General features: G+C 37.3%; 2 protein-coding genes across 3 annotated transcripts; both read left to right on the top strand.

The window, feature by feature from the left end:
- The first annotated feature begins 1037 nt into the window (after positions 1-1037).
- Positions 1038-4656, top strand: mrps34 (mitochondrial ribosomal protein S34). Its single transcript, XM_051106875.1, has 4 exons — positions 1038-1125; positions 2572-2894; positions 2998-3040; positions 3969-4656. The coding sequence occupies exons 2-4, from the start codon at positions 2577-2579 to the stop codon at positions 4268-4270; spliced, it is 663 nt and encodes a 220-aa protein (XP_050962832.1). The 5' UTR covers positions 1038-1125; positions 2572-2576; the 3' UTR covers positions 4271-4656.
- Positions 4657-6591: 1935 nt separating this feature from the next.
- On the top strand, positions 6592-11028 carry nme3 (NME/NM23 nucleoside diphosphate kinase 3). 2 transcript variants are annotated; one of them, XM_051106893.1, is made up of 5 exons: positions 6592-6739; positions 9590-9720; positions 9810-9911; positions 10030-10142; positions 10333-11028. In XM_051106893.1, exons 1-5 carry the CDS (start codon positions 6694-6696, stop codon positions 10448-10450), a joined length of 510 nt encoding a protein of 169 aa, XP_050962850.1. In that variant the 5' UTR covers positions 6592-6693; the 3' UTR covers positions 10451-11028. The 2 variants fall into 2 exon arrangements, with proteins under 2 accessions (XP_050962850.1, XP_050962849.1); XM_051106892.1 differs by lacking the exon at positions 6592-6739 and adding an exon at positions 7258-7383.
- The last annotated feature ends 1600 nt before the right edge of the window (positions 11029-12628 follow it).

Raw genomic sequence — 12628 nt, forward strand, 5'->3', positions numbered from 1 at the left:
AGCGCAATAGCGCTGTATGGCAGCGCGCTGTTCACAAGGTTATCGGCGCTGACAGGTAAGGAATTTCTAATACATTTTGTACAAAATATTTCTGACAAAATGTTGCATAATGAAGTTACTGCAGGTGAGATTACTTATGTAGGTCTGACTAACAAATCAAGAACGGTTCTAGCTGGACAGTTTAATGACCAAGTGGAAGACATATTCTTTCGAAATGTTACTATTGATGTTAGTATGTATTGATATGTAATACACATATACAGTTGAGATCAAACGTTTACATACACCTTGCAGAATCTGCAAAATGTTATTTTTTTTTTTACCAACATAAGAGGATCATACAAAATGCGTGTTATTTTTTATTTAGTACTGACCTGAATAAGATATTTTACATGTAGTCCACAAGAGAAAATAATAGATGACTTTATAAAATAATCCCGTTCAAAAGTTTACATTCTTAATGTGTTGTTACCTGAATGATTCACAGCTGTGTTTTTTTTTCTTTTGTTTAGTGATAGTTGTGAATCCTGAACAGTTAAACTGTCCCCTGTTCTTCAGAAAATTCCTTCAGGTCCCACAAACTATCACTGAACAAAAAACACAGCTGTGGATCATTCAAGTAACAACACAGTATTAAGAATCACGTGTATGTAATTTTTTATAAATTTAACTACTGTTTTCTTTTGTGGACTATGTGTAAAACTCTTGTGAAATATCTTATTCAGGTCAGTACTGATCAATATAACATGCATCTTATATCTTATACAAAAAAATAGCATGCATTTTGTATGATTCCTGTTATTTTCGTAAAATTGCAGATTCTGCAAGATGTATGTAAACTTTTGACCTCAACTGTACTAAGCAGTTGTGAGGTTGAACCACTGATCTATAATAGAGAATTATATATATATATGTATATGTATATATATATAGATAGATAGATAGATAGATAGATAGATAGATAGATAGATAGATAGATAGATAGATAGATCTATCTATAGACCAGTGGGTTGAATGCTCCCTCTAAACGGAACCAGAATACGCAGGCGCGAATCGCACGGACCGATTTCACTGACGAACAGCAGAAGGCGTGACGTATTTGTGGAGGTCAAGTCAAACAGACAGGTAAGAAAACTGTCACTGACAGAAAAATGGGGTTGAAATGCGCGCTTATTTTTATTTATTTCATTCGCTATTCTTCTGTCCGCTTTGGTTGTAATATTTCGTCTTCACCTGTTTAATGTCTAATATCCTACGATTCAACGAGCTGTAACACGTGAAGCATGTGTGCCAAGACTGTGCAGCTGATGTTTAGCTGGTCCGTTTTTAAAAAAAAAAAAAAAGTTACTGTTCAGATGTTTGTATTTGATGTATGTTTACATTTACATTACGCTACGTTTACAAATAAGCACATAACGCTGCCTGTGTCGTGTGTTGTCATCAGTAGACAGATGAATGGAGTCAGCTACATCTCTTTATATACTTGAGTCTCCTTTTAAATATGCCTTAAAACCCTTGTCGTAATGTGTTCATTTAAAAGTAAACTTATAATTTCTGATCATTTATAAGTCAAGTTCAGGTGAGGTTTGAGGACTTCAAAGTGTTTTTGTGCGAAATACATAAAGACATGTCCATATAATAGTGCATTATGCATCGTATTTTTCATATAATACTTAATATAATACCATATTTATACGTGATAATAGACAGTTTTCAGTTACAGTCTTAGATTACTAATGATAATGTTTTTATTTTGTATTAGCTTTTTCAAATGTATTTTATTTCTTTCATTTCCAGTTGTATTTTCAGCATGGTTTGATTTTATTTGCAGCTTTTGTACTTTAAAGGGACAGTTCACTAAAAATTAAAATTTTGTCATCATTTACTACCTCTCAAGTTGTGCCAAACCTGTATGAGTTTCTTTTGCATGTTGAACATGAGGAGATATTTTGAAGAATGATGGTAACCAAACAGTTGATGGTAGCCAAGCCATTGACTTCCATAGAGGGTTTGCAATTATGTCATTTACCCTTGGTCAGTTGCCCGGATGCGCAGCCATACTGGCAACACTCGGATGTAAACGATAGCATGGATTGCATGGTTCATATACTACTGAATACGTTGTACTGCTAATTTACGCTGTCTAAACTATATAAAAAACCGTGTTGAAGCTGCTAAATCATATAGAGAAGGACATAGTAAGCAGGAAAGGGCGCAATATTTTGTTAATGGGTGGTAAAGATATATACGATCAGTATTAATTAAGATATTAGCCTAATATTTTACCTGCCTGACTGGAAATGAAGATAACAAACCCGAATGTTGTCAAGATTCTTGCCCTGATAATCCTGATTCAGTTTGGCCAACCACAACCACAGTTTTTTGCACTCTTCTCCTTGATTTGTTTTGTCACTCTATAGTACTCCAGATGTTTTTCCTGGTCCTACCGATGAGTACAGCCCAAAACATGGCGATAATTGACCATTTTCAGCAGCAATAAATCAGCGAGTTTTGTTTGGTTTAGTGGCATTGTTTACATTAATTTTTGTAATTTCTTTATTGACCATCCAGGCAGAATGGTAAAGAAAAAGCGTCTGAGGCTTATAGCCGAGATGGCACGGAAAATCCGGGCCTACCGGGAGCTGAAGAATCAACCCCAGGACTCTCAGCGCTATGCGCTAGACTACGAAACCATGACACGACCCTTCACCGGCAAAAAGCTGCCAGTGTTGGCTTGGAAGGATGTGCAGAGAGAAACGCGCCTCTTTACGTTACTGTCTGGTATGCGCATGTTTGGTGTGGGTCGACTCTTTACACGCAAGTCATGGCTGGATGAGCATACGGAGCCATGCTACTGGAAAATAACAAAAGTCAAGGTGGATTATACAGCAGAGGTACGTCCTATTTGTTTTTATGTGTTCTGCATTGTTCTAGCTGTGATTATTTTAATCCATGCAACGAAAATAATTGTGAAAATTATTGTGTTTTCTTCTTTAGAACATGGATCATGGGAAAGCCTGGGGCATTCGAACATTTAAAGGTGAGAAAAGAGGTTTCTGTGAACACCTAACTAATCCACAACCATAAATAGTAGCATTTGTTTTTAATGAAAGTTAGTTCCTTAAAATCTCTTTCCTCTTTTGTTTTGCTGTATCACTTCTACACTAGCGATTTTGCCATTGTGATACTGCTAATACATTTATGATAAGTCATTCTGGATAACAGCTTCTGCTTAATGAATAGACGCAAGACTAATGATTTGACTATAACTTTTTAATACTGGCCTCTAGTGGTGTAATTGTGACAGTCCTGTTTTATAATATTTTATTTATAGGAAGCTCAATAGTTACAGTGGTGTATTTGTACAGATAATATTCGAGCAGGTGACAGTTCTGTTATTTGCAGTCATGGTTTGCTGTTCAGAAGTTTGGGGTTGGTGAGATTTTTTTTTTTCTGTGAAGGAAGCATATACTTTATGCATTAAATGCATAGAATGCATTAAATTAATAAAAAATGACAGACCTTTATAATGTTACAAAAGTTTATATTGAAAATAAATGCTGTTCTTTTCATCAAAGAATGAAAATTGATAATGAGAAATGTTACATAAGCAGCAAATTAGCATATTAAATTGATTTCTGAAGGGTCATGTGACACTGAAGACTGGAGAAATGCTGAAAATTTAGCTTTGATCACAGGTATATATTACAAGTAAACAATCATTTTAAATTGTACAGATATTTCACACTACTACTGTTTTTAATGTATTTTTGATCAAATAAATGCATCTTCGGTAAGCATAAGAGACTTCTTTCAAACTAATTAGAAAAAAAAATCCTAACCACAAACTTTTGAACAGTAATGAATAACATCATTTTACATTTTGAGTAGAATTATACAAAGTTTGTATCAAATAAATATAAAGTCAGCAACCTCACTGTGAAACATTGTTTGGATGTGTGTTTCAGGTAAAGAGGAGCCTGAAGAGCGTGAGGTGGATAAGGTGATGTACCACGACTGGCGACTGGTGCCCAAACATGAAGAAGAGGTCTTCAAACGCTGTGAACCCGTTCCTGAGCCTCCTGTGCGTTATGTGCGATACCCGCCTCTCCTGCGTGCCATGATCCTGGCCCAGCAAGCCAAGCAGCTGGGTGTGAATGTCAGCACTGTCCCAGAGCCCACTCTGCCATTAAAACGGGATGTCCTGCTTAACTATGAGTACTTCAGGAGTCAGGATGAGAAGAAGAAACATGAGGGTACACCTGTCTGATGCTTAGGTCCACTTCAGAGGGGTTAAAGTCATGGTGAGGAGATCTGAGTTGCAGTGCTCTTAATAGGAACTTTTTCTTTTGTTCCTAACTTTATAGGCACTGCTTTGTGGTTAAAGACTGGTCTGTGTTTTAATGCTATGTTTTGGTAAGACAAAATGTAGCCTTATGTTTTCAGCTATCTTCCTGTGATCCTGTGGCTAATGATGACAGGGGAAAAGGGAGATATCTTTGGACATGTGACCAAACCCAAAAGGATAATCCTCTGTGGGAAGACTGCTTTTTTGTCGTCAGGTTAATATCTGTGTGATATTCTGTACAATATGTGAGTTAAATATGAAGTTGTATGCATTATTTGCAGATATAGAATAAAAATGGGTCAACTGAATTTGGTCTAAATTTGACTTCATTGTCATACAATTATGCCTAATGTCAAAGTCAAATTTCATGATCTCGTCATGAAAATTTAGTGAAAACCACAATTGAGAATAATTGGACAAAAAACACATACCATACATATATATGTACAGTGGAGATCAAAATTAGAGAACAATCTAAAAACACTTGATTTTTACTAAACTTTTGTTTATCTTCATTGCTCAGAATTTTAAGAAATATTAGCCGTAGGTATAACACTGCTCTTTGACAACATATCAAAGGCATTTCAATAAAAACCTTTAGTTTGTGTAAAACACAGTGATCAAAATTAGAGATCAGTAACCACTGGAGCACAAAAAAGGGGTTCTACCTAAAATTTTGGAGGGTTACAGCTGTCAGAAATCAGTAGGAAGTGTAGAGGCCCTTGCTTTGAATGACCTTCTGTGACCCTGCAGCCGCAGGACATCACTACTTTCTCAAACTGTGGTGGTGTGATCTTGGTCCACTCTTCTTCCACTCTCTTCCATAGTTTGGTTAACTGTAGGGAGTTCTCTTATGCATAACTTTGTCGGCAAGGATTTTCCAAAGATTTTCAGTCGAGTTTAGATCAGGACTCTGGCACACCAATTCAATATTTCATTTTTTTTTTTTGCTTCAAGAACAGCTTCTCCCTTTTTGGAGTGTGACTGGGGCATTGTCTTGCATGAACTGCATATTGCTAAACATTTGTATTCACCCTGCCATGTATCTGTACAAGAGGCCCAAATCCTGCTGCAGAAAACATCCCTCAAACTATTTCACTTCCTCTTTCACTAACAACTTTATTTACTTGGGCTTCAGTCTTGCCTCAATTTGACACCGAACATAATGTTTTTCCATCAGACCCCCAAAAAATTAAACTTGCTCTCAACTTTGTAGCAGTTCTCCTCTTTCCACAGAACATGCTCCTCAGCAAAGTTAAACCAAACCTTTTGATTCTTTCTGCTGATGAAAGGCTTGGTCACTGCAGAGTGCACTTTCAGTCCGACTTCTCATAAACATTCAGAGACAGACCGTTAATATGGTTCAGAGCTGAACTGGCGAGCAATTCCCTATTGAGAGTCTCTGCATTATCCTGTCTTTTCGTGTCTTAGCTTTTTGGGGGGAATTGAATGAATTAGTGTCACTGTAAATGGCAATATTTGAGAAATCAGAGATTTAGAATGAACAACTTCTCTTGCAGTGGCTGAAAGGGTCATCCCTTTGGCCTTCATCTGGACAACCTCCTGTCGCAGGGTTTTAGTCAGCAACCCGCCAACTTGCAATCCCAGTGAAAATTGGGAGGAATGCCGCCAGTTATATAAGGTTTGTCATATAAATAAGGAAATTAGCACCAATTAACACCAATAACTTGGTGGGATCTGTAAGTGTTCTCTAAGTTATTTTTCAAATATTGCATTTATTGTGCTTCAGAATACAGCTAATGTATAAAATATGCTTCAAAAAACTGCCCTTCTACTCCTATTAGAATAACTTCAAATAGGACTAAGCTGTGACCTTGAAATTTAGGAAATTGTAGATTGTTCTCTAATTTTGATCTCCACTGTATATGAAGAGTTCATTTGCAAAAACAGATAACTCCGTTTTTTAAAATGTTCAAAAATCCTGTTTTTTTTTTTTTACATTTTGCATTCGAAGTAATATTAATCAAACTGCAGTTGGGTTGTTTAACTAACTGTTTGACTAATTAACACAATAAAACACAATAAAAACATGATAACATGGACTTTATTTGTAATACTTTACAGTATAGTTTCTTCTTGTTTTTTGATACTTCATAGTGTGTTGATATATGAAGGGTTAAACAAAGAAGTTAGCTGCTTCCGAGGTTTTTTCAACATGCATGATACAGGGTTGTTTTCAAGATGTTGCCTAACTAGTGCAGACATGCAAAATGAGACACGCACGCGCATGTCACCTAGCGACACTCATCAGCGCGCGCACGCGTCTCCTCCCTCTCTTTCTTCCGAAAACTCTTGAGGCAGTCCGTGCGCCTTGGACTGCTAAGATGATCATACTTTGCTTAACGATATTTGCGAACGTCTTCAAGACTGGTGAGTAGTGCCGCAGATTAATGTTAGCCGTTTATGTGCTGACTGAGTTTGAAGTGATGGAACGACTCCAGCAGTCCTCATGCCTGAGCCTCATTTTACTACATCCTGTGAGTTATTGTTTGCTAGCCTGACTGTTCAGATGTACAATTTACTGTCGTACGTATGTGCGCCCAAACTGCCGAGTTTTAGGTAACACTACTATGTTTCAGAGCTAAAGCGTGCTCAGTTACAGCAGCATGCATTGCAATGCAAGCATTTTGCTTTAACACATGCGGCCCATTCACGTCATTTATCTACATAAGTAGGTTACCACCTAGAAATGTGTCTTGGGTCCCAGTCTACTCTGCTGCCGAATAATATTTAATGTTCCAAAAACCTGAACATTCATAACCTTTAAGAAATAAGAAAACAGGTTTTCAAACGCGTTCTCTGTACATTCTAAGCTTGATCCTATTAATAGTGCGGTTTGCGTTCCTGTGATTGGTTCTTAAGTATTTGCCTGCGCAATGCTGACCCGTGATTGGTCAGTTGGTGTGCTGAACCGCGCCAGACTGCTGCACATATAATGGGTTCTAAAAGGTCGTTGTCTGACACAAAAGAGTTCGCGGATTTAGCGGCAAAACACGCCAGGATTATTGAATCAGGTATGCAGAAGAACACCTGCTATTAGTAATACACCTCAAGCCATTTCAGTCACACTGTATTGCACTGACCACGAACTGAACGAGATCGCGCTAGTATCATATTTACTATTCTATATGGGTTTTTATAAAAAATATAATAACATTTATCTGTATGTAAATAAAAAATAATGCATTTGATTTGGGCATAAACCTGCGTTCTGAGTGCGTCGGTTTATATGTGACCTATACAGACAGGTGGCGAGCACTAAGAGGTTTATTGCTTTGGTATTAATAGGGCATATGCTGCTTTCATAACGGTTTGTGTTCTAATAATGTGTATTTTTATTTAGACTTTTTTTTTGTAAATGTTAAGCATTTATATAGCTTATTATAATATATCTGCAAGATATGTTTTGTTGGGGATGATGTAGTCAGTCAAAATAAACTTTGTATCTAATGAATGGCTTTAAGCAAATAATTTCAGGCTTATTACTCGAATACTCGAACTCGAAATTATTATATATGGAACTGACATAATGTTAAAGTTTAAATTGCTGTTTTATATAGATCTCAGAGAGAGTGCAAGAACAGTTATGTAAGAAACAGTCACTAATAATAAACATAAATGCTGTGACTGACCAATCAAATCTGCACATTATGTGAGGTGTGCAATAAATTAGAATACCACACATAAGCCCCTGTCACACATGTAGCCTTTACTGGTAAATTTCTGTTAAGAGATAATGTGTGAACAGGACCTTTTCGAAAAACACTGATAAATTCATTCTAGCAATTTAACAGTATGAAAAGTTGTAACATTACCAGTAAATTACCAGTTATGTGCTCTGTGTGAACACAGAATGAAGATTATAGGTATGAGCACAAAGAACAAGCTAACGAATGAAGTCCAGTTTGGTCCAAATTGGCCTGTCATAGTGTTCTTATGGAGATGACATGATTACTCTGAGGCCCTGTTTACACTAGTATGTTTTCATTTTAAAATGAAAACGATCCATGTCTAAACTGCCATTTTCACTGCATTTTAGAAATGGTCTCCGTCCACACGACATAAATGAAAACGCATGTCAGACCATTCATAATGAGCATGATGTTATGCATGATGCATCAGGGGTGCCCAACCCTGTTCTTAGAGATCTACCTTCCTGCAGAGTTTAGTTCCAAGCCTGATCAAACACACCTGTTTATCAAGCGCTCCTTCAGATCCTAATTAGTTGGTTCAGTTGTGTTTGATCAGGGTTGGAGCTGAACTCTGCAGGAAGGTAGACCTCCAGGAACAGGGATGAGCACCCCTGGTTTACATGGTCGTCAAGGATACACAGATCGAATGTGGTTAGCCACACTGTCGTTTGGTCCTTCTTTTGGTCCGTTTACACTGAGGCTGTGTCATTTTATTTAGGAAGATCTCACCATTCACTGACACATCCAGGTCGCTTGAAAATGCTAGTGTGAATGACGTAGCTTTAGTGTGGACAAGGCCTAAAACGCAACCCCAGAGTCTAAAACAGGGTCTGCAGCGTTTTGTAAGTCTTTGTTTTCAAGGGTCGAAAACGCCGGAGTCAGGGTTGCCAGATTTTCACAACAAAACCCACCCACTTGCTACTCAAAACTAGCCCAAAAGTAGTTTTTTGGTGGGGTTTCCATGGTAAAATTAGCATTCCAGGGGCTAAATATTACGTTATGTTATTGTCTTCAACACGCAGACATGAAAAACAACCTGTGGCAACAGTGTTAAAGGAGAAGTTCACTTCCAGAACAAAAATTTACAGATAATTTACTCATCCTCTTGTCATCCATCATGTCTTTCTTTCTTCAGTCGACAGGAAATTATGTTTCTTGAGGAAAACATTTCAGGAATGTTCTCCATATAATGGACTTCAATGGTGCCCCCAAGTTTGAACTTACAAAATGCAGTTTAAATGCAGCTTCAAATGGTTCCCAGCCGAGGAAGAAGGGTCTTATCTAACAAAACAACCTGTTTTTTTAAACAAATTGACAATTTATATCCTTTTTAACCTCCTCTTCTATCCTCTTCTTGTCTACATCTGTGTGAACTCTGTTTTTTTCTGGTTCAATACGGTCAGTACAGTTAGGGTATGTTGAAAAACTCCCATCTCGTTTTCTTCCCCAACTTCAAAATCATCCTACATCACTTTCAATAGCTTTGAGAGTCACAAGGAAAGAGTTTAATTTCTTATATTCATTGCAGGATGGACTGGCACAAACGAGCGCACGTTCATCGCAGTCAAGCCAGACGGAGTTCAGCGCAAACTGGTGGGTGAAATCATCCGCCGCTTTGAACGCAAGGGATTCAAACTGGTCGGCATGAAGCTCCTGCAGGTGAGAGCTCCACTGGGGCATCTTTCAAATGAAATTCACCAAGAGAATATATCGTTTGTAATAATATATGTATGTATTTATGCCTGTAGGCATCAGAAGAGCAGCTCAGGCAGCACTACTGGGATCTGAGGGAGAAGCCTTTCTACAACGGCTTGGTCAAATACATGAGCTCTGGACCCATCGTTGCAATGGTAGGGAACACAGTGCCTACATATTGGTCCAAAATATGAGTTCTGCATTTATGCTGCTACGATTTTTGCATCTAAAGACTTGTAATGGTGCATTGCACTTGTGTTTGTTTTTATTCAGGTATGGCAAGGGCTGGATGTGGTGAAGACCGCCAGAAAGATGCTTGGAGAGACAAACCCAGCAGACTCTCTCCCAGGCACCATCAGAGGAGACTATTGCGTTGAAGTGGGCAGGTTAGTTTTTGAAGAAATACCAAATTTCATGTTAAATTTGCTTAAACGTAGCATTAGAAAACTGATTCGAAGTAAACGTTTTTCACTGTATAGATTTTTAGTATTTTTCCTAGACTGGACTGAGTTGCATGAATATATCTATAACTGTATTTACATGAATGCTTGTTAAATTGTTTTCCTTGTTGTGCAGGAATGTGATTCATGGCAGTGATTCAGTTCAAAGTGCTCAGAGGGAGATTTCACTGTGGTTCAAGCATGACGAGTTGTTCTGCTGGGAAGAGTGCAGTGAGCACTGGATCTATGCTTGAAACCCTTCATGTAACACTCATGCACTCATTGTAACATACAGCTTCTGCAGCTTCATCTGCTCCTCATAGAGAGAACGCTGCTCTGCTCAAGCCATAAAGTGACCAAAAAACAAAACAGAAAACGTTATCTTATATTGACAAGGTAATTGCATTGGTTTGGATTCCCTAAAATCCAGTTGTTGGTCAAGCTATCTTGAATGTAATGGTTTTCTTATTGCTTTCTTTGCAAATGTTTAATCTTCACAGATATTCAGTTCATTGCTAATCTTTGGTAGGTTGGTAGGTCATGCACTACTCTTAAGATATTTTACTTGAGGCGTTTACATCCACTCGAAAGATGTTGTTTACATTTTTACCTCCAATTTTTCATGTGGACATGTGTCATCTTGATGCACTCTGTAAAAAAAAACACTAATTAATCATGACTCAAAACGAAAGCAATAATGAATGATAAAGGGCCAGCATGCTCTGAAAACTAACTTGAATATCCCAGTAATGCTTTGTCTTTTTCTAGTGGTTGGAACTCAGTTGACCAAAGGGCGCCTTACTATACAAATAAATTATTCCTTTGTTCAGTAGTCTTTGTATGCGTTATTTTCTGTAAACCATATCTAAGTTTGGGTTTGCAAAGATTTTTAAATGCTTGAAAAATGTGCCTCATGCACATTAAGGCTGCATTTAGTCAAATATACATTTGATATATTTGGATTCTATTTTAATATATTATAAAAAGGAATATCTTACAATGATTTCAAAACTCATGATCCATCAGAATTCATTATAATATGCTGATTTGCTGTTCAGGAAACCTTTATCAATGTTGAAAATCATTTTTACAGCTTAATCTTTTGTGAAAGCTGTTTTTTTTTTCAGGATTCCTTGATAAATATAAAGTTCAAAAGATCAGTGCTTATTTGAAAAAGAAATCTTTTGTAACATTATAAATTTATTTTATTTCAGCTCAGTATTGAGCCGTGTGTCCCAGGAATAAAGGTATTACTTTCCTTCAAAAAAAAATGGTAGTGTATTTTTCACTAAAACATTTTTAGTAAGGAATAAATGACCATAGGCCGTTGAATTATTAGAAAATAATGCATGCACGAGGTGGTCGTCAATTATTCCGCTTTTACTACGGTTACCACACCTCAAATATTGTTCAGATGATGTAAAGACATTCGTCAGATAAAACGTCATTTTAGCCTTAGAAACAGAGGCTTGAGCCTTTGATAGCACTAATGCAGTTAATAATAAAACTATTACAAGGAGAGCGATTAAGCGTGAGTGAATTACCTCTTTGAGTCTTTCAACATCGTTTGGCACCAGCGTTTTCTAATAGCGAAGTTTATCATCTTCAAGAAAACCACCGTAAATAGTGAGAAATGAAATGTAGCTTTTAAGTTGCTAAACTATTTGACTAATAAAATCGTCGAAGAAACGCTAACATGTTTCTGTGCACATCTGTGTCTGTACTATGTGTGTGCGTTTGTAAGGGAGAGAGAGCGGGAGAAATGAGACAAGACCTGCCTGGAACTACTTTTCCAGAACGTTCGTCAGCCAATCAGATTCAAGCATTCAACAGCGCCATTATAATCAATCCACGTTTTTCTGAGAAACCGATGAACGGCGCCATTAAGGATTCTACTTCCATAGAAATTCCATGTTAAAGCGGGTAAAAAAAAAAAAAAAAGGTAGACTGCACTGAAACTTTTTCAGTAACGTTATAACTACGTGTAAAAATGTGCGAAGGTGTAGCGTTATATTATCGGCTTGAAAATGTTAATTTGACTAGAAACACCACAGACCGGAAATGTAAAGCACCGCTCCAGTCAGACGAGATTTTACGTTGATAAAATGTGTAAAATGTATTGCTCTACCTTTTATTTAAAGAAAAATACCATGAACAGTGTTGCCAAGTCCATGGTTTTCCATGGAATTGAGCTACTTTAACACTTGTTTTTCATGTCTGCAGGTTGAAGTGACGCCAATAACGTTATATTTATGCTGCGTTCACACCATATCGTAATTACCGTAATTTCCAGATGACAACATGTGACGTTCTACTCGGAGCTGTTCACGTCCTCAGTCTCGGAATTATGCTTTTTTTATGGCAACACTATCAATGTATGTGAAGAATGTGTATTTTACCCCCAGGATGCAATTTTTACTGGGGGATCCACC

This window comes from Labeo rohita, chromosome 3 (genome assembly GCF_022985175.1).
Source record: "Labeo rohita strain BAU-BD-2019 chromosome 3, IGBB_LRoh.1.0, whole genome shotgun sequence".
NCBI classification, from domain to species: Eukaryota; Metazoa; Chordata; class Actinopteri; order Cypriniformes; family Cyprinidae; genus Labeo; species Labeo rohita.